The sequence below is a fragment of the Dendrobates tinctorius genome, unplaced genomic scaffold, assembly GCF_039654945.1.
Source record: "Dendrobates tinctorius isolate UK_male_01 unplaced genomic scaffold, ASM3965494v1 ptg000075l, whole genome shotgun sequence".
In the NCBI taxonomy this organism is placed as follows: domain Eukaryota; kingdom Metazoa; phylum Chordata; class Amphibia; order Anura; family Dendrobatidae; genus Dendrobates; species Dendrobates tinctorius.
In genome coordinates, this window is record NW_027361743.1 from 42209765 (window position 1) to 42237029 (window position 27265).

Consider the following 27265-nt stretch of genomic DNA (forward strand, 5'->3'; position numbering starts at 1 on the left):
CGGCTAACTCATCTGTACACAGAGGTAGACACGGGAACACGGTCTCATTAAGAATGTCCTTGGTTTATTAGGTGCAGCATAAACCAAGCTGAGGGAAAAAATAAACACAGCCCTCTGGGCAAAAACAGCATAACAAAACAAAATTGTATTACAAAACACAGTTCTTCTGCTAGTGGTGATCATCCCGCTTAGGGTTAGCAGGACCCACCGTTCAGGTATAAGCAAAACATTTCTCTGGTGTGTTCTTCTCCAAGCACCGAACACCCACTGCCCCTGGAGGCCAGCTACTTAAGTCCCAGACCACACCCTGGGGTTGGAGATAAGGTGCACAACCTCCCACCCGCTCTATGGTTTTCCAGAAAAAAACAGCCCTTTAAATAAATTGATTTATTGTATGCAACGCTTAGTGTACTGAAAGAAAAATGTTTTTAGCTCACTGAAGCCATTAGCCTCAGTGAAACATATCTCCCCTCCAGCAACTTGCCAGTGACTTTGTCACATATTCCCCCGGCCCAAAGATCGGGGATTTTGGCACCTTCATTTGCTAAACAGGCAAGTCTGGACAGGGCATATGTGTTACCATGTAACTTCCCGGGGCTGTGCTCCACATGAAAATTAAAGTCTTTGAGCGCTAGAAACCACCTAGTCACCCTGGATTTCTTCTTTTCCCTCATCCCTCTCTGGGGCACATGATTTGACACTAGCCTGAACTTACTGCCTAACAGGTAGAATCTTAGGGTGTCGATTGTCCACTTGATGGCCAAGCAGTCTCTCTACAATAGCATAGTTCTTTTCACAGGAGGAGAGTTTCCTACTCAGGTATGGGACTGGATGTTTTTCTCCATCTATTTCCAGGGACAACACAGCTCCCAAACCAACATTGGAGGTGTCCATCTGGAGCACGAACTCCTTAGTGAAGTCAGGTGCGACAAACCGTCTGTTTGCATAGGGCGAGTTCAACTCCTGGAACGCCATCTCCACTTCAGATGACCATTTGGCCATGGATGTCTTTGTGCCCTTGAGAAGATCAGTCAGAGAAGTGGCCATCATGGCGAAATTCGGGATAAGTCGCTGATGGTATACCACAGTTCCCAGAAACCCCCTAACCTGCTTTTTTGAGACCGGCTGTGGCCGCTTTTGGATTGCTTCCACCTCATCTATTTGTGGCTTTATTTCGCGCTTTCCAATGATGTAACCCAAGTATTTTGCCTCGTCTTTCCCAAGGGCACACTTCTTTTGGGTTTATAATAAACACTGCCTTTCACAGTGCATCTAGTACCGCCTGGCCCTTCTTCATGTGTCTTCCCCAAACCGTGCTTAAGATCACAATGTCATCCAATTAAACAATGGTGTATTTTTTGTGAGGGGCTAGCATTCGGAAGCTGGGTCTCCTTGTAGTTTGAATGGCATTCTGGTATAGCGAAAGCACCCATCAGGTGTAAAAGAGGTCGTCCTCTCCTTGGCACTCGGGGACAGAAGAATTTGCCAGTACTCGTTCGTTAGGTCCACGGTGGTGATATATCTTTCTGACCCTAGCCTCTCAATGAGCTCTTTGACCCGGGGCATTGGATATGCGTCGAACTTGTACAGCTCATTTAGCTTTCTGTAGTCGTTACAGAAACTCCACTCTCCACCTGGCGTCGGCACAAGGATAATAGGGCTGGACCAGCTGCTCTTTGAGTCCTTCTCGATGATGCCCAGGACCTACATTGTCATCACCTTGCGGTGGGCTTCGGGAATCCTATATGGCTTTTGGTTCATTCTCACATGTGATTCAGTCAGGATTTCGTGCTCCACATCCTGGTAACTCTGTAAAAAGGTCCCTTTTCCGTTGAAGCAGCTCATGGCACTGTTTCGGGGCCAGTGACTGTCTCTGCAACTGGGACATCCTCAACCGTGGCTTCAGGACTGGTTCCCAGGCATGTAGCTTTCACCAGTTCCCTATCTCACCACCGTTTGAGCAGGTTGATGTGGTACACTTGGTGCGGCTTCTTTTCTTTTTTCTCCCTGGTTGGTGGACCTTGTAGATGATGTCACTCAACTTTTCGACCACCTCGTATGGCCCTTGCTACATGGCCAGGAACTTTCCACCATGGGGATCAATACCCGATCTCCAGGGCTAAACTGTCTCAGTTTTGCCAACCAATTGTAGACCCTTGCCTGGGCCTCTTATGCTTGGAGGAGGCTCTTCCAGACAATCGGCATCACCCTCGCAATCCTGTCTTGCATTTGGGCTACATGTTTGGAGTGTAACCTTCGCTTGCCAGGTCTCGTTTGTAATGTTCAGAAGTCCTCAAGGGTGCTGTCTGTATAACAGCTCAAACTGTGAGAACCCCGTAGAGTCCTGTGGTACTTCCCTAATGGAGAACAGTAGGTATGGTAGCAAGCAATCCCAGTCTCGGACATCTTTCTCCACAACATTCTTTAGCATAGATTTCAAGGTCTTGTTGAACTTCACCACCAGGCTGTCCGTCTGCGGATGGTACACAGTCGTCCTGAGTTAGGTAATCTGGAGGGCCTTAAACAACTTACTCATTACCTTGGACATGAATGGTGTCCCTTTGTCTATCAGAATCTCCTTTGGCAGGCTTGTCTGGGAGAAAATATGTACAGGCTCTCGCGCTATACTCCTGGCGGAAGAGTTTCTCAATGACACCACCTCTGGGTACCCTGTTACATAGTTCATTACCCCCTGGCGTACTTAACCAAAGGCCCGACCAGGTCCATGGCAATCCGGTCAAATGGGACTTCTATTATGGGCATTGACACTAGGGGACTGCGGAAATAGGATACGGGAGCAGTTAGCTGACAGGTAGGGCAGGATCAGCAGAAAAGAACAATGTATCGGTGACACCTAGGCTAGTAGAACCTCTGAAGGACCCGCTCTTGAGTTTTGTATGCTCCCAGATGCCCACCCAAGACATGACAATGGTCCAGATCTAATACCCTACGCATATTGGGACTCGACACCAACAACTGCTCTGTCCTTCCCCTCTAGGTTTAGTGACCCGATGAAGCAGTAATTAATTTAAAGTGAAATACGGAAGCCTATTGTCAGCCCACGGCTCTTGAGCAACCCCATTTATCACCGTCAAACATGTTTTTAAGGCAAGATCTTGAATTTCGGCAGTCCCAAAATTCCCCCCCAAAAACTCCAACCCTGTAATCTCTGCCTCACTGGTCACGGTAGCATTGACTGTATAATCCTTTTTGATAATTTCCCCCCCTTAATATTTAAATGATCGTTTTGTGAGTTCAGGTCTAGCTGGACTGTTGCTGCACTATCTTTTTGTTAGGAAATGGTGGAATCCTTGGTGGAGGCTCCAACAATGGAGACCTCGGTGGATCCAGTTCTGGCTTTTTTGGTGGTTGGCTCTGAAATTGATCAGTGTGCTGTCTAGATGTCACAGGACCGCTATAGCCTATAACTGCTTGTCATGCTCAGATGACCAGAGCAGCATGCTGTCAGATTTTTCTCTGATGATACGCTATTCCCGTCACTTTACCACTGCAGTCAATCACAAATCACAGGCTACAGCAGCCTTGTAATATCTGGACATAGTGGCCTGCTCTGGATCTTAGGGGGGGTGGGGGTGGTGACAGGAGGCGAGTATGTCTCCATTTGTCATTCATAAAAAACCCCAACCAAAAATGTAGAAAAAAAACAAAACAGGACAACCCCTTTAAAGGTATGTTAAAGAGATTCTGTCAGCCGGTTTTATGCTATGTAGCCTGAAGACTGCTTGAGATTGAGGTTAAAATAGCTATTTCAACTATGTGTCACTTGTTATGTTGTGTGCTGTTTACTTACACTGAAGATTTTATCACCTGGTGATTATCATTGTGTGGACCACAGCAGCGTGTGCATTCTAGACCAAATGAGCCCCCTGCCTGTAATAAGCAGCTTACTGCCTATAGGCAGTGTACCCAGATAGCATGGAGTGGGCTGCGGCAGCTTTCTCAGCCTTGCTGCATTGCTAAATCTAAAAACTCTGTTGGAACTACTGCACCCAGTAAACTAAGTGATACATTGGTGGATTCAGGGTCTCTTTGCCTACGTGATGCTGCTCTCAGATGAGGTAGAATAAGCCTGATTACAGATTTCCTTTAAATCAACATTTTCTATTCATTTTATTTAAAGGGAATCTGTCACCTCATTTTTGGCCTATGAGATGCGGCCACCGCCATCAGGGGCTTATCTACAGCTTTCTGTAATGCTGTAGATAAGCCCCCGATGTAACCTGAAAGATAAGAAAAACGAGTTCGATTATATTCACCTGGGGGTCCGGTCCGATGGGTGTCGCGGTCCGGCACCTCCCATCTTCTAGCGATGACGTCCTCCTCCTTACTTCTGCCGCGGCTCCGTCGCAGGCGTACTTTATCTGCCCTGTTAGCGCGAGGACCAGTCTGCTGTGAATTGCGGTAACCTTACCGACATCACAGCTAACGCTCCCTCCTCCATCATTCTCCCTCTGTGTCTGACATCTCCGTTCAGCAGTCCCTATGACATCACTATTTCGTGTACTTGCTATGCCGAGCAGTGAAGGGCTTCAAAGTGCTCGCTGCTGAGACAAGACTGGGTAATTTAAAGTTTGTTTTTTTTTTTAATATGCAGCTCATTATATTGTGTGGAGAACTATGTGGGGCCCATTATACTGTATGGGGTACTAGGTGGAGCCCATTATACGGTGTCGGGATTGCAGTTGGGGCATCATACTGTGTTGGGGTCACCATAGTCACCATGCTAATGGGATACAGTAGGGTCATCATACCGTGTATGTAGGGTACTGTGGAGATCATACTGTGTTCGGGGGCACTTTTTTTATCCTTTATTACATATTAGGTCATTGGACCATATGCTTTTTACTGCTCTTGAATAAAATATTATATTATTCCAGTATGTCCATTTGTAATTATGTGCATATTTTATTCTAAGATCTGTTAATTCAAATGTTCTTTGTTCGTGGAACGACCCCTTTAAGTTTGTTTCCATATGGAAAGGTTCATCGTTATATTTGATAAGGAAAAACGTCCTCAATTGTAGACTTTTTTTTAAAATAAATATCAAGGTTGGCCGCGACTTAGTCCAAGTTTTTAATTTTGGCCCTTTGTGTATTTGAGTTGACATCACTGCTCTAGACTTATCTGGTGTCACGGTCACGTGTGTCTGGACGCGGCGAGTACCGCAAGGCGAACCCATAAGACACCGTGACCCTGGATACAGCGCCTCCAGTGGGGCGAATTTAAATAATAAAACGTGCAGCTGGATACGCCGCCTCCAACTGGCGACTTTTGGTATTACACGTTATACATACAGTAGTCTGGAAACCCCGCCTCCAGTAAGGAGAATTTAAATAATAAAGGGGGAACCTGGGTAACATTAACAATGGTGGGCCCTGCAATAGGGAAAAGGGAAGTGGAGACCTCCTGTACTCCCCTGAGCCAGTGTCCCTGCACTCCTAACGTTCCCTATGCCGGTTCCGCACCGGGCGACGCACAGGATACCTTTTAACCCTAGCTCGCCCTGGACCTTAACCCTCACTAGGGAATTGGTCGGTGCGGAAACTAATCCCACCACTGCACTAAACACACAAGGAAAGATGACAATACAGGGGAAACACCACTTAGCTTTGCTCTGTTGCATACGCTCCTAGCAACAGAGCCCACCACCTGTGCGCATCTTCTCCTCCACCCGGATCCATCACCATAACTGGATCCTTCACCATAGTGCAGCCTTGGAGCAGAGGCCACCACCAATTGCAGAAGTCCAGTAACAGAGTCCCAAAGATGAGTTCAGCTCCTGCCCAAAAAGTCAAGCATGCTCGAGTCCAGCTCTCAGTAACCAAGTCCCGCATGCTGAGTGCAACTCTCTCCATAGTCGTCACTCCACCAAGCCATGCAAGCACTTCCTGCCGACACCATAAACTGTGACTCCACCACGCCATGCCAGCCCTTTTTGCAGACCACATAGCTGCCACTCATCCCCTCTGGCTGGGCTGCGCAGGACTCATGTTCAGCTCCTTCCTTCACCCAGGCTTCCTTGTGAAAGACTAACACATAATATCACCAACAGTGATTGAACACACCTGGCTCCCTTTTATAGAGCCTCACACCTGATTTATAATTATGTGCACTAAACCAAAGAAACTAAAGTGCACTACCACTCACCACCGCCGGGGCAACTTAGAATGAACGACACCACGTGTAATAATTCTAATGGCCACCGGGGGCAATCACATCACTTTGGCACCTAACCAAAGGGAAAAAAGTTCACTTATCCATTTAATCTGTCAGATCCATGCTGGATCATGACATCTGGATCTTCTACAAAGTGATTTTAGAGATGCAGTGCAACCTCAAATAAAAGCTTGTAACTACCGGGCATTGCATCCATAGCAGCCTTTGTGTCTAAGGTTGTTATTTTAATGTTGCCTAAATAGCACCAACATATTCTGCAGCAGTGTACAGGGATTGTCACAATTCACATCAGGGAATATGAGGTACAGAGGTTCAGATGTATGAAGAGGTTTATTCCTCCATCTGCCTTGCTCTGCACTAACATAGACTAATGTCGGCTTAATCTGCCGATATCCACTGGTTTGACCGACAATCTAATGTATACGGGGACGCCGGCCGACTTATTGTTGGGGAGATGTAATTCGGGCATGCCTGATTTTGGGTTGCTGAATGTATTGCTCTCTCAGACGGAGAGATATCTGCCGGTGGCTTTCTCATGGAGAAAGTGGGAGCGTTCCATCAGACTAGTGCTCCTGTGTAAGGCTGTGTTCACACGTAGCGTTTTTTCACGGATTTGCCAAAAAATCCGCTCAAAAAACGCTTAAAATAAGTTTCCCATTCATGTCTATGCATTTTGCACTTTTTGTGCATATTGATGTGTTTACCGCGAAAAAAACGCTTCACGGTAAAAAACGCAGCATGCTAATTAATTTCGCGGAAAATTCCGCGTTTCTAGCAATTTTCTATGGGTCTGGAAACGTGTGGGGAAAAAAAGCACGTTTTTTGCGCGGAAAAAAACGCGTGTTTTCTAGGAAGGGAGTCCGTTTTGTATGCAGAAATTTCTGCATACGTGTGCACATAGCCTAAGGGAGAGCTGGGGGAGATGGCTGCCAGATGAACGATCGACTAAAGTGTCATTCGGCAAGCAGCCATCTGATGTTTATGGTGGGCTTTAAACTGGCGAGCAAAATGCTGATCTTAGTAAATAACCCCATTGTCATTTTCCTTTTTGGCAGTACAGGCAGCCATATTAATTATCATCCATCAATTAGCGTACTAGCAACATTCCGAGCTGTGCTGTCTCTGATTCTGTAATGTTAGGTTATGTTCCCATGGATTTACTGCGGACCTCCGGCAATATTTACCACTGCGCATACCGCTTCGGAGAAACACTGCAAAGAGTGAGACCCCGACATCCGCACCAGAAATTGACTTAAACCCACAGCTCTTGCCATTTTACGCTGCAGATATTTTTCATAACGTGTGCATGAGATTGTTTGCACTGGAAAATGCAGCGGGTTTTCCATGAGATCACAGCCTTAGGGTCTCTCTTTATGGATGTCCATTTTTTTTCTTGTATGTTAAAAGATGGACTGATTTTCATCAGTGTTTCGTTAGTTGGTCAGTGTTCACCATCAGTTTCCTTCATCAGTGTTTGCAATGTTAAACACGCGCAGCGCATGCATGACGTGCGTTCGCTGTAAGTGCTTTTCAGGGACCCATGGATCGTATGGATGATTTTGATCCGGCCAAAAATGGAAATTTTAATGTAATTAATGCGTACATGGTCTGTCTGAAAACACAGAAAAAACATGTATGTGGAAAACAAATGTCTGAATGAGACCTTGGGGGAAAAAATGCACTTTTTACAGAAGCTGCGCTACATCTGTCCATTCATTGGGTCTACTATTGCTATAGCCGATCTATTGATGTGATTAAGAGCTGCAATACCAGACACCACCTGTAATCAGATGTGGCTCTTTAATGATAATGATTAGAGTTGAGCGACTTTTGCTTTTTTAGGGTCGAGTTTCGTTTCATGAAACCCGACTTTTCCAAAAGTCGGGTCGAGCAAAATCTGCCGACTATAGGGAAAAGTCGGGGTCCGACCGAAACACGAAACCCAATGTAAGTCAATGGGGAATTAAAGTCGGCAGTGAGAGGAGGACAGGAAACACACCTACAGTGCCCATTTGAATGCCAAAAGCATCAATTCTTCTTACTTAAGCTTGTCAACCTTAATTAACTTCATAATACAAGTTACGCACTGAAAAATGGGGGTTATTTGGCTAAAGTTGTGGGGGGGTAGGGCTGGCTCCAGGTTTTCATGTTCCCTGGGCGAAAGAGCGCCCCTTTAACACATACCACAACTCATCATGCTCCGATACGGCAGAGAAATAGCGGTATAGTACAATGAAAAATACTTCACTTTTTACATCTCATGACGAGGCCCATCTATTTCTCCATACAGAATCATTGGTCCCATATAATGTTTGAAACAGTATATGATGAGCTCCACATAATACTACAGTATATGTTGGTCCCCATGGATGAAGCTCCACTGTCTTATGGGCCCAAATAATGCTCCAAACATAATGGGCCCCATTTCTAATGCTCTAGTGTATAATGGGCCCTGTAAATGCTGCTCCAGTGTCTGATGTCCACCTTTGGAATGTTCCAGTGTATGGTGGGCCCCATCTATCATTCTCCAGAGTATAGTGCTCCCCAAAAATTGCTGTCCCAACATTGAAAAAAATGAAATAAGTCTCCTCGCTAGGGAATCCCTGTACTAGTCTGGACTCCTCGTCGTCCCCATCTTCCATCTCACTGCACAGTATTTCAACCTTGCAAGTGCTGTGATCCTGAGCAAGCAGGGGGGGCCCACTCGTTGGCGACGGCACTGGCACAGGGCCCCTGATAGTACGGTGGTGTGTCTGACGGCGGGTGGGCCGAACCTGCACTTTCATCTGCAGCTTCCTCTTTATCACCGTGTAAAATGGAACTGTATATGGGAAGGGTAACCTGAGTTTCATCAGGGTCAGATTCAGGCCGTGTAGCGTGCGAGGGGAATGTAGTAGTCTGGGTCAATGTACCAGCAGATTCATCGAGCAGTGGCTGGGCATCAGTGCACTTGTGTCGCCCCCAGGAGTACTGTCGCCACAGTGGCATTACCTTCCTCCTAGGGAGTGTGATGTCATGCTTGGGCGCAACGAAGGATCTCTCCAGCAGGTTAACTGATTGGGCGGCGTTATTCCCACGAGTCACGACTCTCCAAACAGCGTTCATGAAGGCAAAGTGTTTGTTTTACGTGGGCAGTATGGTTGCAAAGCTGAACCTTAAAGGAATGTCCAGAAGGGCACCACCAGGAGTGGAGCCTATGGCGTAATTTGACTCAACACGGGCAACCTCAACCATGCCAGCTACAGAACAGATGCACACATTGCAAGCTTAATTCCGTTAACGAACGATACTCCGTCATGCCCCGCGGTCCGAGTCCGGCTTACTAGAGGGACACGTGAGGCTCTGGCACATGAGATTGGCCAATAACTGGTGTCATGCCCTTACATGTCCGTGGCTGCATGTGCGCTACACTGAAAAGGCCAGCGTTTGTCGCTTACAGGTGCAGATAACCCGCTGAACAACGTTATTGATGGGGATCTGTGATTACAATTATTACCCGCGAACGATGATTTCCCAGTAAGTGCAGGTCAACCGCAGTTCCGCAATTAGGCCTAACCGTCATTCCTGAAAAAAATGAAAAACTTACGTGTGCAAACCACAGGTGCTGTAGCTTGCTTAACAGCTCGCCAGCCGTTCTCAGGCCCAGTATGGATTACACGTGATTGCACAAAGGTGAGAAAGGGTACCGTATCCCCGGATAACATGTATGGATAGCATAGTGTACACATTCAAAATATATGTCTATAGATCAGGAGGCAGGCTCAAACGGTGTCAGGCCCAGTATGGATTACACGTGATTGCACAAAGGTGAGAAAGGGTACCGTATCCCCGGATAACATGTATGGATAGCATAGTGTTCACATTCAAAATATATGTCTATAGATCAGGAGGCAGGCTCAAACGGTGTCAGGCCCAGTATGGATTACACGTGATTGCACAAAGGTGAGAAAGGGTACTGTATCCCCGGATAACATGTATGGATAGCATAGTGTACACATTCAAAATATATGTCTATAGATCAGGAGGCAGGCTCAGACGGTGTCAGGCACAGTATGGATTTGACGGCCCAGACTACACAGCGGTGGAGTAGGGAGAGGTAAAGATTGCAAATGCTGGGGCCCTGTCCAAGCAAGGGGGGCCCACTCGTGGGCGTCGGTACTGGCACTGGGCCCCCTCATAGTACGGCGGTGTCTGACGGCGGGTGTGCACCACCACCGTCAGACACTTGATTGCACTGAGGGACCCTGTGCCAGTGCCCGCGCCCAAGAGTCGGCCTACCCACCTGTCCAGGGCAACGGCACTGGCACGGTTTTGTGCGCTAGGTGGTGACCCCGGCCATGGGGGGGGGGGGGGGGAGGCAGCACAGTTAGGGAGTTTTAGAAAGTGGCATATGTTGATGTTGGACATTCAGCTGATGCAAAAGGCGAAATACGTCAAGTCCCAGGAAGAGGTGGACCAAAGCAAGCCATTTTTCTGTCACCCTATGTGTCATCAGGAGAAGGTTGGACAAAATCCTTGGAAACCCATGCATGGTTCATTTTAATGAAGGTTAGATCATCCACATTTTGGGTCGACAGACAGGTCCTTTTTTCTGTCAGGATTGATCCAGCTGCACTGAAGTCTCTTTCCGATAGCACACTTGCAGCTGGGCAAGCGAGCTCCTGTAAGGCATATTGTGCCAATTCAGGCCAGGTGTCCAGTTTAGCGGCCCAATAGTCAAAGGGGAATGACCTGTGCGGGAGAAAATCGATATGGGAGGAAAAGTAGTTTGTAACCATAGTTGACAACTGCTGTCTCCTGTCACTTTCCATCGATGCAGTATTACCAGTTGTGTGAGCGGTACTTGAAAAATCAGTCCACAACATTGTCATGAAACCCCTGTCTCCAACGCCACTTCTGCTGTGTGCACCACGAACACCTCTGCCAAGCTGCCCCCGGCCCGTACGGCTCGTGTGAGAACCATCACCGCTGCTGTGTGCTGGGAATGCCTCAACCAACTGGTTTACCAGAGTTGCTTGTTTATTAGCCAATATTAAGTCAAGGTTCTCGTGTGGCATGATGTTTTGTAATTTGCCTTTATAGCGTGGATCCACGATGCTGGCCAACCAGTAGTCGTCATCGTTCATCATTTTGGCAATGCGGGGGTCCCTTTTTAGGATCTGCAAGGCATAATCTGACATGTGGGCCAATGTTCCCGGTGTCAATGATGCACTGCGAGTGCTGGTTGGAGGAGCACATTCTGGCAAATCCACATCCCTCCAGTCACGCACAAACCCTGTACCAGACCTTGCCACGCCAACATTTTCACTTGCCCCACGAGATGCATCCTCCTCCCCTAAGTAATCATCCCCATCATCATCCTCCTCCTTCTCTTCTTCCTCCACCTCGTCCAGGATAGGTCCCTGAGCAGACAATGGCTGAATGTCATCAAGGATTCCCTCCTCCTCTTCCTCCTCGTCAACATTGGCTGCACACTCCTGCTCCTTAAGGTGCGTCAAAGTTTGCATGAGCAGACGCATAAGTGGGATGCTCATGCTTAGGATGGCGTCGTCTGCGCTTACCAGCCGTGTGCATTCCTCAAAACACTGAAGGACTTTACAGAGGTCTTTCAGCTTCGACCACTGCACACCTGTCAACTCCATGTCTGCTCTCAAAGTGCCTGGCCGTGTATCCTCCCACAAATGCATTATGGCCTGCCTCTGTTCGCACAGCCGCTCAACCATGTGCAGGGTGGAGTTCCACCTTGTTGCAATGTCGATAATGAGGCGGTGGTTGGGAAGGTGGAGCAATCGCTGCAGCTTCTGCATACGAATGGAGTGTACAGGCGACCGGCGGATGTGCGCGCACAGTCTTCGCACCTTCTGGAGCAGGGCTGTTAACTCCGGATAATTGTTGAGGAAGCACTGCACCACCAGGTTCAAGGTGTGAGCCAAGCAAGGTATGTGGCTGAGTTTTGAAAGGGCTATGGCTGCCACAAAATTACGGCCGTTATCACTAACAACCTTGCCTGCCTCAAGATGTATACTGCCCAGCCATGACTCAGTTTGTCGCTGAAAGTACTTGGCCAGCACCTCCGCGGTGTGTCTGTCGCCCAAACACATCATCTGCAACACAGCCTGCTGACGCTTTCCACTAGCTGCTCGATAGGGGGACACCTCGTGTGCAACAGTGGCAGCTGCAGATGGGGTGCTCGTACGACTGCGCTCTGTGGACGAGCTTTCGCTTCTGGAGGAGGAGGAGGGTCGAACGCCTACAGCCAACTGTTTCCTATACCGTGGGCTAGGCAGCACTGTCCCACCACCGCTGTCCCCTGTGGACCCTGCATCCACCACATTAACCCAGAGCGCAGTGATGGACACGTAACGGCCCTGGCCATGCCGACTAGACCATGCATCTGTTGTGAGGTGCACCTTTCCACTCACTGACTGCTTGAGTGCATGGACAATGTGGTCTTTCACATGATGGTGGAGGGCTGGGATGGCTTTGCGAGAGAAGAAGTGGCGACTGGGTAGGTCATAGCGTGGTACTGCATAGGCCATGAGTTCGCGGAAAGCTGCGCTTTCCACCATCCGAAAGGGCATCATCTCTAACGAGATTAGTTTGGCAATGTGGGCGTTCAAACCCAGTGTACGCGGATGAGAGACAGTACTTTCTTGACCTACTCATAGTCTCTGGGAGGGTGAGCTGGACTTGAGAGCTGCATATGGTGGAACTAGCGTGGACAGGGCGGACTGAGAGAGGGTTGATGATGGTGATGGAGTTGGTGTTCTTTCTGATGGCCTACATTCAGTCTTTCGTTGATATAACAGTGAGATTCCCTGACTGCTTTGGCCTTGCAACGACACCTCAACATTTGCTGCTGTGCTAACCGCTGGGCTTACAGTGGGGGAAACAATGTAGCGTTGCTGACTACCTTCTTTGTGATCAGTTGCACATGTGGTACTTGAGGTTTGGTGTTGTGTCCACGCTTGCAAGTGCATGCTGGTTAAATGTCTAAGCATGCAACTGGTATTCAAATTTTTCAGATTTTTCCCTCGGCTAAAGGTCTTTGCGCACTTCTTACAGATAACCTTGGCCTGATCATGAGGATTTTGTTCAAAAAAGTGCCACACTGCACTCTTCCTACTTTGGAAGACATTTTGCGGCCTAGCACGCTGTGCTATTTTGACCGTCTGGACAAGCTGTCCAGCAACTCTTTTGATTTTTGGAACCTGTCTTTGGAGTGCTCCGGGCCTGCCAGATAACAGCTGTTGCGATGTCGGTCTGCTGTGGATGCTCCTCCTCCTCCTCATCTGAGCTATTGGAAGCAGCACCCTCTTCCCCCAATGGATGCCAATCTGGGTCAACAACTGGGTCATCCATCACCTCCTCTTCAATGTCATGTGCACCTTCCTCTGTGTCACCATGTATGGTGGTATAGTATGCGGGAAGGGGCACCTGAGTCTCATCAGGGTCAGAATCTGGCTCATTACACTGCGAGGACAATGTAGTGCTCTGACTGAATGTACCAGCAGAATCATCTATCAGTGGCTGTGCATCAGTGTACTCCATGTCAGATTCATCTTGGCCTGGGTAATTCACCATTTCACTTGATATTCCAGGCATGGTATGTGAAAACAGCTCCATGGAGTAATCAGTTGTATGGCCTGCGTCATCCTTCAATCTTGGTTGGGGTGAAGGACGCAAGGAAAGGTGTGGTTCATGAACATGACCCTCCAATGACGACTGCTTTTATTTTTTACAACTGAAGAAGAGGCGATAGAGCTGGAGGCTGAGTCAGCAATGTAAGCCAAAACTTTTTCCTGATGCTCTGGCTTTAAAAGTGGTTTGCCAACTCCTAGAAAACTAAGCCTTCGAGGCCTTGTGGAGCCAGACGATGACGCAGGCTCAACACCTCCTGCATTCGGTCCTATTTTGCTTTTGCCACTACCATCAGATCCAACACCATCATTACCAGCTGGCAACCACCGCCCAATTCCACGGCCTCTTCCACCAGCCTTCCTCATTTTTGGTAAAAATGTACACAAAATCCCACAAACTATATAGTAATGTAAAACAAGGTACAAGGTGTATATAGGACAGGGGAGACGTCGAATTTCTGAACACACTTGTGGACACTGTTGTGTGAGGCCCAGTTAATATCACACCGCTATGTCACAGGCTCAATGTCGTAGGTGTGAAAAATGTCACTATAGGACAGGGGAGATGTCGAATTTCTGAACACACTCGTGGACACTGTTGGATTCTGTGAGGCCCAGTTAATATCACACCGCTATGTCACAGGCTCAATGTCGCTGGTGTGAAAAAAGTGTAGGTCTGTAAGAACGGAACATGTCCTCGACTTATCCTTAGAGTGACACACAGCTTCACTGTGGCCGTGATAACAGCCGTTACACGGTACTGAGAGAGGAGCGTGCACGTACACCGCTGTCCGGTGTCCGTAAAATTGTCAAGCTCCGTGTTTTTTAAGTATACGGACTGACACACGCTGTCTCTCTATAGTTTTGAATGTGATCAAACAGCAAATATACTTAACTGTTTGAAAAGCAGACAAAACTAGAAGGTGTAGGTCTGTAAGAACGGAACATGTCCTCGACTTATTCTTACAGAGTGACACACAGATAGCTTCACTGTGGCCATGATAACAGCCGTTACACGGTACTGAGAGAAGAGTGTGCACGTACACCGGTGTCCGTAAAATTGTAAAGCTCCGTGTTTTTTAAGTATACGGACTGACACACGCTGTCTCTCTATAGTTTTGAATGTGATCAAACAGCAAATATACTTAACTGTTTGAAAAGCAGACAAAACTAGAAGGTGTAGGTCTGTAAGAACGGAACATGTCCTCGACTTATTCTTACAGAGTGACACACAGATAGCTTCGCTGTGACTGTGATAACAGCCGTTACACTGTACTGAGAGAGGAGCGTGCACCGCTGTATGGTGTGAAAAAAATGCACGCTCAGTACCTCACCAGGACAAAAAAAAAATTTTGGATTGCTTTTAAAAAAGCAGTTTGCAGAGCTGTGGGAAAACAGCAATGCAGCTATCAGGAAGCCTTATAAGGCAGCCTAACAACCAACACAGCTGATCCAGCAAAATATAGCCTCCACTTGCACTGCACACACAGTGACTGGTGTGTTGTACAGGCAAAATCGCTAGCAGCAGAAGCAGTTTTTGGTGTCTTCTTCCCTGCCTAATGCTCTCCCTACAGAATCAGCAGCAGCTCTCCCTATTCTGAGATCAGTATGAGTAACATGGCAGTCGGCGTGCACGCCCTTTTATACCCCCTGTGACGCCCCCCAAAGCAAGCCGATCACTTGCATGCCCTTCTCAAAGATGGTGGTGACCCCTGCCTATGTCATCACGTTGCCCACAGTGTCCATGGATCCTGATTGGCTGAAAAAGGGCGGAAAACAAACTTTTGAAACGCGACTTTGGCGCTAAAGTCGCTGAGCTCGCGGCTGACCTCACTTTAGGGTCAGGTTTCGTTTCATGAAAACCGACTTTACTAAAAGTCGGCGACTTTTGAAATTTTTCGACCCGTTTCGCTCAACTCTAATAATGATCCTAAATTCCTGATGACCCAATGCTGTGGTTGATGTAGTTATCATTTGTGTGGGGACAGTGATGCAGTTTATTCTTTTTCATTTACGTTACAATTTATATATTTTTTTTCTTATGCACTAATCGTTTTGCGCATTATTGTTTCCCTTGCGTTTTGAAAAACAGTTCACCTTCTCGGCACCCTCTTTCTTGCTTAACCATCATTTCAGTAATTGAAGACACATTTGTTTTGTTTTGTTTTTGTACAAAAAGATAAAAGGTGACAAATAATTAGACTTTTTGTCTGTTGGCGAACCTAGTCATTGCTCTTAACGAGCAGATAATATGGACAATGCTGTGTAGAAGTAACGCTTGTTATCTGCTGGCAAATATACTTAACTTCCAGCCTGTTTTTATAGAAAATTTCAGATCAAAGTACTCGTGGAGAACAATAATTTTCTGTATATTATGTGCAATGCTCATGACGCTATTACAGTTCAACTAAAGGTGCAGTAGGGTTTTCTAACTTGTTTTTCCCCCATGCCAAAAATTAATTTTTGCACTCTATCAGAGAAGGTGGTATGGCACAGTACAGGAGACCTGATGGTGTGTGGACTCATTAAAATAGTAAGATCTCCCACCAACTCTCTCGCATCCATGGCGGACACTGTGTGATCCGCTCTCCAAGAAGCAGCGTAACATGGTGGAGCAGTTTACACTGCATCCTTCAGTTAATACTGTGGTTGGGGGATCCGTTTAAAAGTAATATAATGGCTGGCAAACCACCAACCACCCTCACCATACTCCGATTTCTCATTAGGGACCACCAAAAAGGTATATTGAGTATCATTAGAGGGTTAGTCCCATCATCAGAGGTTATTAATAACCTATCCAAAGGATTGGTTCCAACTTGCGGATCATTAACTGTTGCATCCCCCCCCCCCCCCCCACAGATTCCGAGAAGGGGGCTCTGAATTGCCCCATCGGAACAGCCATTGCAGTACTTGCATAGTTGCATAGTCAATGTTTTAAAAAAAAAAGGCTTAAGTCCAGTAAATTCAACCATGAATGGATGCAGTGGTGCACACCACCAGTTCGTTACTCGTGGGACTTCCGGAAACTACAGAGTACAATACTTTGAGATCTTTAACAGTTTTGCAGAGAATGAATGGACATATCTTGGGATAAAAACAGAGCAAATACCCTGCAGTAAGTAAATAAAAAGTAATAGTACATGAAAATGTAAATCGCATCTCACCGCAACAAGGTGTACCCGATCTGGATGTACTCTAACTCTAATAGCTCATCTCGTATATGTGCCAGCAGGCCTCAAAATATGGGGGGCAGAGCAGGACCAACAGTTCTACAGGGAATGAATGGAGATTTTTCAGGACCACCTTCTCGGGAATGATGAGGGATCACCGTGGTTGGACCCCCACTGATCTACAAGTTATCACATTTACTTTGAGTAGGCGATAACTTTTCATGATGGGCCTAATCCTTTGTTTGACCCCATTTTGGGCTACTGTTTAATTTTTTTTAGATAGTCATTAGTATAGCTGTATAAAGGGATCACTTTGATGCTTCAAAGCATTGTTCAGTGGTGAACATTTTTCGGCAAACATCTTTTATGGGTTTAAAAGTATAAAAGCAATGCTTGCTGATCTCCTTCCTCCTTTAGTTCCTATGAGTTCCCGGTTCCTCTTCGGTCTCTACCTTCTGGTTCTATCTTGACACCCAAGAAATGATGGGGAATGATGCTTAGTTGATCCACTGGCTGTGGCTTGTCCTCACTGTAGACATGTAGGGATATTTTCCTGCATTTCCTATGTCTCACGATAGGACCAGGAAGAAGAGAGCAGCTGAGCACCCAGGCAGCATCGGATTGGGATTTGTGGCTTTACGATATATGGAGGTAGTTGGTGATCCTTTTGGCAGTAAATGGTATTTGTATGTGTTGCCTGGGGCTGGTTGCCACTAATGCATTCCAATAATTATGGCTGGAATTGCTGCCAATTCTTGTAAGAATCACAATCCTTTTTTTTCGAATCCATCTAATGAATTGCTTGTTGCCATTCGATTAGTGCATTCCAGGAAGCCACTTGAGAGCGAGAAAAAGCGATTTCTGTCATTTTCTTCGCCATCGTCTTGCTATTCCTATATTTCCAGTGAGATAATGTACAGATGAAATGAGCAGCTTCCCCTCTTCGCTCCTGACAAACACAATGCGAGTCAATGAACTGCTGTTTTCACCACTTTCATTGTCTTGCTCGTCGTCTTCGTGTAGCTGTCATCTGTCTGCAACATTTTAAAGAACCATGTCAAATGGAAATGACAGCTTGCTTTATGGAAGTCTCTTATCCGTTCATGCTCGGACAGTTTGACAGCAAACTGTTTCATGGCATCCGTAGCGGTTGTATCTGACGATATTTTATGAAGGCAATTAAGTGTTACCTCTTGACACAAAGAAAGAGTTAAAGAGGAGTAAGTGAAGGTTTTTTACAGTTAAAGTAGTAGTATGTCGCGGTGCCTATTAGACGTCATTCCAGGCTGATGGCTCAGGGAATGTCCCGAGCTAATGATCCATGTGATGCGCTCTCCTCCAAGGCCTTTCCATTAAGGCCAATGGTATTTCTTAATGCTGCTGGTTATGCGTGTGTAAACAATCTCCAGAAAATGCTTCTGTTCATCTGACTGTATAAACCGTGTCGGGCCGAGCACTCATGGATTGACGGTTACAAATGTGCAGCTTGTTTATATCTTTGATCCTTGTTTTCTGCCTCTGGATTTAAGCACCAAAAAATCTTGTTCCTGTGCCATGTGTACTCGCCTTGTACTCTCCTTTTATCCCGCTCCTGACGGCCGTTACGGCTCCTTTCCATGCCTACTTCTAAGTATGATGCTCCTTTGTACATTATCATTCCACCCTGCAGCACCAACTGGCACAGACTGTGTTTACAGAAGTATCGTGCCGCAACATTTCGCCATATCTGTCAGTAAAAAAAATGCAAAATTATTGGGTTTGATGGGGTTCTTTCAAATTTTCCAGAATTTTGACTGCAAACATACCTGAATTCTTGTAGTCCCAAAATCCCAATTGCACTGAGTGTATAGCCTCAAAGCAAAGCACAAGCTTAGAAGGTTGCTCCATTCTGATGATACCTTGTGTAGTTTTTGATCTGCTTGTTAAAGGGAATCTGTCAGTAGGACATTCTAAGCCGTTCATATGGGTATGTAGGTCATAGGAATCTGAATAAAATGATACCTTGATATCTGCGATCGGATCTGTAATTCCAGAGAAATCCACATTTTCTCTGTATGTAAATAAACTGTTCAGGGCTATGGGCGGGGCATAGATCTCCCTGAGAATCTGCCTCCAGAGATTATTGTAAATTAAAGTGGCATTACCAATGTGATGTGTAATGGCCGCTCTCTGCTCTCCTGATCTCACTGCAGAGCTGTGTGTGATTATTACTGACACATCTGCAGGTTCCTCTCAACTTCAGCTACCAGCTCACAAGCAGACAGGGATGCAAGACAGCAGAGCTGTGAGAGCTGCAGCAAATGTGTTTGGAAGAAGATGAAGTTCAGTTAGTTCAGCTAACCCTTTTATTCAAAATAATTTCTGGAGGCAAATTCTCAGGGAGAACTATGTCTGACCCTTAGGCCTGAACAGTTAATTTACATATAAGAAAAACATGGCACAAGACATCAGATCTCGTTCAACAAGATATCATTTTATTCACCTGCCTTTTACCTACATGCCAATATAGACGGCTTAAGAGTGTTGATCCTACTGACTGATTCCCTTTAAAGGCTTGGTACCATACATATATGGTAGGAGATGGTGAATACCTGCAATAAGGGAATCTAGATGCATCTGAATCGGTGCATATTATTTAAAAATAAAGAGCCGCCACACTTTTTATTACATATTTAGGTATTTTTTTAAGAGTCTTCCTAACTTATAAAATGATTGCTTTTCACCAGGATATTCTTTCACCTAGTCCTTCCTAAGGATCCAATCCTTAGGACTTGTACTGATCCTGAGAATGAAGGTGCCGCAATGCCTATTTATGCTCAGGAAGTTGTCAAATTCTTTATACCTCTGCTGAGCGCTGCTGTGTTCTCTATATCGCCATAAACTAAAGGACCAGCAGTCAGAAATCGGACATGGCGGATCCTTATGATATTACCTAACATTGGGGGGGCCGGCACCTACACCGATCAGCTGTTTGCAGGACCTGCAGTGGTTAAAAGTAAACAGTATGCAGAGTCGGGACCCCACAGCTTCGTACCCTGCATACTGGGTGTTCTTTGGTACTGCAGCTCTGCTCCTACTTACTTCAATAGTAGATGAGCAGTCGTACCTTTAATACAGCAACTACACAGAGTACAAAACTGCTGTGTCCTGGCTCTGCAAACTGCTCTAGCCACTGCAAGACCTGCAAACGGCTGGTTGGTGGAGCTGTTGAACTCCCAAAAACCTGATATTGATGACCTTAAATCCTGGGCTACTAATGTATTTGCATTATTTTAGCCAAGTGGCTATTTTGCATTAAATCTTCATGATACTTTTCCTAATGTGATAATGTATGGTTTTTAGAATGTCTGTATTTTTCCTCTTGTATTTTTTTTTTTCTCCCTTGAAAATGAATGTTTTTTGTTATGTTGTATACTTTGTATTCACGTGCATAGTTTATCGTTTGGGATTATTTGTCTAACGTTGGCTTTTTTTTTTATACAGAGTACATTCAAGTTTAAATCTGAGAGCGATATACATTTGGCTGAGCACCACAAGCAAGTCCTGTATGACGGAAAACTCGCAAGCAGTATAGCATTCACGTACAATGCAAAGGCCACCGATGCCCAGCTCTGCCTTGAATCCTCGCCAAAGGAAAACCCCTCCATATTTGTGCACTCCCCCCATGCACTGATGCTACAGGTAAAGAAGAAAATGGCATCTTCGTTGCCCATAGATTTGGGCACGGTCTTACATCAGTGTTCCTTCATCATATGATACAATTATCCCCATTAGATGACGATGGAGATGAATTTTCTTGCATCGACCCGGATGCGTACTTACATGGATAAGGGTCATTTAATAAAAATCTGCGCAACAAAATTGCGTCAGTTGTACTGAATTTGCAGGATTTTGCTTGTTTTACATTTTTTTTTCCTCCCATTCCTGGCATCCGTGCCACTATTGTTTTTGCAGAATCACCATTTGTAAGTTTCAGTTCACTCTCATTTTTTTTTTTTTTTTGCCACTTTTACAAAATATAAATATTTTATCACAAAGTGATCCTAACATATTAACCTATTCGTCTTGACTTGTTTATAATATTTTGTTTTGCCTTTTTTAACCTTTTGCTTGATCAAGCCCTATTTTTTTTCCTATGTACAGTAAATTGTGAAGGTCACCTATGTGCTCAAGGGTAGAAATAAAACCAAGATACTACAACGCTATAGCAGAGAGCTTGAATTCAATTTTTCTGTAATCACTGATGGGGGGGGGGGAGGCAGGTAAATTTTGGGTCAGGAGGAGCTCCTAGGAGGACTGAAGTTTAGGCATTATGTGCTGCTGAGTGACCATGCACTCGTTTCTTTTTTTTTTTTTTTTTTAAAGAATGCCAAGGCAGAGACCAGGCACATCTGTTGCTTACCGACCCGTAGCATCACATTCTCAAAATAGCTTCCGCTTCAGATTCATATTACATCTTGCCATTCCGCCTAAAGAGTAATGACATTTGAAGGAACAGAGAGCGAGGCTGACTTTTCAAAAGTGATCAGAAAGCATTATCTGTTCTCAAGAACTTCTGGTCAGATGCCCAAAAGCCTACACACAAGTAATATTCATTTATTACTCTATATTGCACATTGGCATGAGATACAAGTTGATATTATGGGCTGGTACTGCTGTATTGCACCATTAGGGTGATGGAGTTTAATTTGTAAACAAAGAACTATCGAAATGCATTTGTGTAGTTTCCATTTTTTTTTTTAATTTGATGGGATTTACTGTAAATAAAATTAGTTTTAAAGAGCTAAGGTTGCTTTGCTAAATAGTTGTAGTAATAGTCTCTCCCATACGAACACTTACCCCGGTCAGTACTTCTTGCCCATTGAAACAGTTACCCCGGTTGTACTTCTTGCCCCCATCTCGCCAATGCACCAGAAATGTCCACATGTTCAATCACTTGGCCAAGACAGGTCACTACCGCCTGTGATTCCAACATGCCTGATCCTTTGTGTTCATGCAGTGGAGAAGTCAGTCCCAAACCCTCTTACTCCATTCTCCCTATCAAAAAATGCACACTTGGTGAACGAGTAACTTTATGGTGGGTTCAAGAGGAATTGATGGCTGATCCCTAATTAATATATATGGCCAGTATCAGTTACCCCTGTACTGTCTTCCAACTTTTTAGAACGCTTACTGTACTTGAGCCAAGTGCTAAATGCCCTATCATTTGATAATCATTGGAATGAACTTTCATAAGAAGGATTGGGCGAGTGTAGACATGCCGATCAGTGGATGAAAGAGCAATGCGCTTGTTCCTTGGGTGATTTGATTGGGCCTTAAAGGGAACCTGTCACCCCCCACCAGGCGTTTTTGACTAAAAAAACTACTGCGCATGCCCAGGATTCCCAGCCCCGCAGTGTGAATAAATCAGAAGAGACTGCGGAGCGGGATCTCAGGCCGCGCGTCCACGCAGGTGCGATAAGGCCTGTTTCACACATCACTTTTTTCTGTCAGTTGTAATCCGCCAAAATGGCGGAAAACGGATCCGCCTGTGTACGGACATCGTGTGCCACCGGACCGTTTTTTTTTTGACGGATCTGGTGAAGGAAGAAATTTAAAGGAACCGCTGTCTGAGAGAGAGTGAGTGAAATTTTCAGCTGCCAGAACAGAGTTTAGGGTTAAATTTGCGGCCGAGGCATGCGCAATGTAAAATGCGGATCCGGCCGCCCGAAAAAAACGTTGCAGTGTCCGTCCAGGCATGTTGGCGGACACCAAAATTTTGGCGGATCCGCAAAAAAAAAAGGATCCAACGGATGGCCATCCGTCAAAATCCGCCGATAATGCAACTCAATGGGAAAAAAAACGGATCCGCCAAGCAAAATGGCGGATCTGTTTTTTTTTTGCAAAAAGGCGGATTTTGACTGATGGTAACATACGGATGTGTGAAACAGGCCTTGGGAAGACATCATGTGATGTCAGTGGACAGGCAGCGCTAACTGCGCATGCCCAAGAAAAAAAGATTACAGCGCAGGTGCCAGGAAAATAAATGAACGCTGAGGAGGCGGCGCCAAGAGCAAAGGAGGAAATGACTGATGGATGTGAGGAGTCTGTGTCCGGGGGGAAAGACCTGCCCCCCGAGACAATCTACTGGTATGAAGTACAAATTATAAAAACGATTCTTTCAAGGGTGGAAAGGACGCCAAATAGAAGAGCCACCTTGACAGAATGCAGCATTAGTGCTGCACAAGGTGGCTCTTTTAGTTAAAAACGCCTGGGGGGGTAACAGGTTCCCTTTAGAACAGCCAATCCATCTGTTTTATGGTCAATCGGTGCTCGGTATGAATAGGGATCTGCCCATATAAATGAGCATTTAGACCCCCCTTATACATCGGTTGAAAATGGGCCAAAAAGCACTGTTTTTCAGTGGCTCGAAAGCCATCTCAGACTTAGACATTGGCCATTAATGGCTTTTTTTTCAGCCATTGATTTTGCTTATCAACCAAAAAAAATACATTGTACCAAACCAGAATTATAATACACATTCATAGTTCGAAACAAACGATTGTTCATTTCACCAGAAAAGCCAACAATCCATTATTTTGGCCATTTTGGCCAACTTTTCGCATGTCAATGAGAACTTTTACTCTTTGATTTATAGCGAATACCAACTAGATAGGTTTCAGAATGGACGCAGGTTGTGTAATTGTAATCGCTCTAAAGTGCTTTTTTTCCTTTTCCCTCCATTTAGGACGTAAAAGCTATAGTAACGCACTCCATACACAGCGCAATCCATTCGATTGGGGGTATCCAGGTTCTTTTTCCACTTTTTGCACAGCTGGACAATCGGCAGCTGAACGACAGTCAGGTGGAAACTACGGTCTGGTAAGAATTTCTCGTCTTCTATGTTAATCTTCCCGGTGCACACTATGTTTATGGGTTTTTCAGCATTGCGCATTTTTGGATTAGTAGTAGGGAGATTCTATCAGAGGTCGAACACGGGTTTCTCTGTAAATGCATTGTGGGTTTTTAATTGATTAGTGTTGGCCATTTCATTTGAGAGAGACAATAGATTTTGCAATCTTCTAAGTAAATGCACTCATGGGAATGTGATGCAAGCACGAAGAGGTTCTCTAATCCTAAAGGTTTATTGATTTATTTTCAATGTGGCCTTTGAGGTTCACCACACACAGTTTAGTTGGAACATGTTATGGAGGATATCACTGGTGTAGGAGAATGGGCATATCACGGGCATCGGAAATGACGGACATATTCTAAGATATATTTAATAGGTCGGACACTTTACAGTTTCATCAATTCTGCTTTCGCCAGCTGCCTTATTACTGACTCACTGGTCTTAAATGGTTCTGTGTTTCCCAGAGGATGTCTATTGAGCGGCTGATGGTGTATTTCATCATGAGGGCTTGGCAGGTACCCAGTACACTGGCTTCGATTTCTACCTTCATAACTGTGTCTAATAAATGCTTAGATTACGAAATAGAAGACGTTATCTGCATACATCCGGCATGTATGGACCACAATGAAGGAATTCTGACGAGAACTCAACACACACCTACAACATACATCACAACCTTCACTTGGACCATGAATGTCGGATGTGTGAAGCCTCTTTCATTTGCTCTGGTACCATTGGTGAAGGTTTCAGAAGGTCTCCATTATTTGGCACTTTTGCCTCCTGCATTTTGGATAACCATCAAAGTTCTTGGTAATCAATGATGTCCATGAGTGGAACAGGCTGCCACAAGAGGTAGTGAGTTCTCCTTCAATGGAAGTCTTAAAACAGAGGCTGGATAGATATCTGTCTTAGAAGGTTTAGTGAATCCTGCATTGAGCTGGGGGTTGAACATGAGGACCCTGGAGGTCCCTTCCAACTCTAACATTTTATGATTTTTATCTAATTATGGGCAATGTTGCCATACACATTAGATAAACGTCAGCCAAAGCCACCAATTTTGGCTTAACCAGTTGACTGACTAATAAGTGTGAGGGGTGATCTATACTTCTGATGATAGGACCTCACGGGATCAATTGTAAAATTCACCAGACCCCGGAAGCAAGTGTTTAATTTTCCTACTGCTCCACCCAAGTGGAAATGAAGCATTACATGGTGCCTATTGAAATTAATGGACTGATGATACAGTGGACACATATGCCGTGTGCTCCAGAATGAGACAATTTGTTGCCGCTCTTTGATAATTGATGAGGTTTTCAATAAGAGACTCTCCAGTGATTTCTGTGTTGGGTGTTTAAATATAGGTTTTCTATAGTAGTCCCTTCAACCCCCTTCTGCTTGCTCTTCAGCGCAATGCCAGATATGTTAGTATGGCATCTTATTACTGCTGGAGGAAAGGAGGCTTTATTACTATACTATAAATACAAGCTTTAAAAGACAGCGGCAGAACAGGTCGGCCTTGGTTATTCTTAGTTCATATCTGCTCCTGAGTATTATCCATGTCCACAAATGTAGATACCCAAATATCTAAGAAAGCAAGCCGGATACAGCTGACTCGACAGGCGGAGCAGGTGTTGGAGTCGTCGGTCACCCTGTATCCGCATGTCCTCATTCTCTATTATATGTAGAGATGGGAGATGAACTCCTCGGTGCACATCATGTTCATTTCCTTTATAGCATATAGAAATGTATCGCCCCGTTCTCCCGTGCCATTCTTATTTTATTTGGAGAAATCTAATATAGCTTAATCACTGAAACACCGAGATGTCATAGAGGCACCAAGGGTCCCCATATACATTGGGTTAAAGGGGTTATCATCTGGACTATTCTGCTGCTTTGCAACAACAGAGCAGCTCATTCTCTTCCTGTCTGGTCTGTCGATGGGGCGTGACAACTTACATCATGGTGATTGATAGCCGGCTTCCTGCAGTTAGGCAGCGGGGAGCCGACTGTCAGTCAGCATGACATCGGCAGTCACTCCCTGTCAGCAGAGCAGATTTAATATTGCGTTGATCCAGGGAGCTTGTCTGATTGCCGTATGTGGAGTCGGGAAGGAGTTTTTATCCCCAATGTGAAGCTTACTGTTTGCCACATGGGGGTTTTTTGCCTTCCTCTGGATCAACATGTTAGGATAGGATATGGGTTGAACTAGATGGACTTAAAGTCTTCCTTCAACCTTAATAACTATGTTACTATGGAAGAGAAGCTGCTGCTGCTCTGTTACCATCAGCAAAAGCTGTACAATTGAAATTTGAACCTGGCAGAATAGGCAAGTAGTTAGAACCTACCTGCCTGTTGGGTATTAGGCCCTTTGAACCCCTCTATGACATGGCGATTTTCCTTTTTCTTTTTCTCTCTTCCGTTTTTCCTCCCCTTCTTCCAAGAGCCATAACTTTTTCTTTTATTTTTCAATGTACTTGTATGAGGGCTTTTTTATTTTATTTTGGTGGGATGAGTTGTGCTTTTGAATGATACCATTCATTGTATCACAAAGAGCACTGGAAAACGGGAAAAAAATTCAGTGCGTTGAAATTGCAAAAGTGCAATTCCACAATGGTGTTTTTTTTTTTTTTTGTTTTTTTTATAACCATGTTCACTATATGGTAAAGTTGACCCTGCAATATGATTCTCCAGGTCAGTACGAGTACACAGATACCAAACTTGTGTGTATGTGTACATATATATATTTTTTCATTTTCGGGATCTGGGGCTGGGTCGTGAGGGCTTATTTTTTGTGCCTTTAGCGGACTTTTTTATTGATACCATTTTAGGGTAGATATGATGTTTTAATCGCCTCTTTTGGCATTTATTTCAATATTTCAGTTTCCAAAAAAACATAATTTGGGGGTTTTGATTTTTTATTCTCATTGCACCTTTTACCGATTAAATTAATCCAATTACATTTTGATAGAAATTTTATGAATGCAGTGAGACCAAATTTGTTTTATGTTTAAAGGGAATCTGTCGCCTATATTTTGGAATATAAGCTGCCGGCACCGCCATCAGGGGCTTATCTACAGCATTCTGTAATGCTGTTGATAAGCCCCCGATGTAACCTGAAAGATAAGAAAAAGGAGTTATATTATACTCACCCCGGGTCCGGTTCGGGTCCGGAGGGTGTCACAGTCCAGCGCCTCCCATCTTCTAGCCGTGACGGCCGCCTCATTGCTTCCCATTGTGGCTTTGGCGCAGGCGTACTTTATCTGCCCTGTTGAGGGCAGAGCAGAGTACTGCAGTGCGCAGGCGCCGGACCTCTCTGACCTGTTCCGGCGCCTGCGCACTGCAGGGCTCTGCTCTGCCCTCAACAG

At 45.3% G+C, this 27265-nt stretch overlaps 1 protein-coding gene across 6 annotated transcripts in view; it reads left to right on the forward strand.

The window, feature by feature from the left end:
- The window catches only part of NBEA (neurobeachin), a 915436-nt gene that overhangs the window by 199225 nt on the left and 688946 nt on the right, over positions 1–27265 (forward strand). For all 6 annotated transcript variants that reach the window (XM_073583206.1, XM_073583210.1, XM_073583208.1 and 3 more), the window contains exons 9-10: positions 20492–20689; positions 23736–23869. In XM_073583206.1, coding sequence (XP_073439307.1) covers positions 20492–20689; positions 23736–23869 — 332 coding nt within the window. The remainder of the gene's footprint in view (positions 1–20491; positions 20690–23735; positions 23870–27265) is intronic.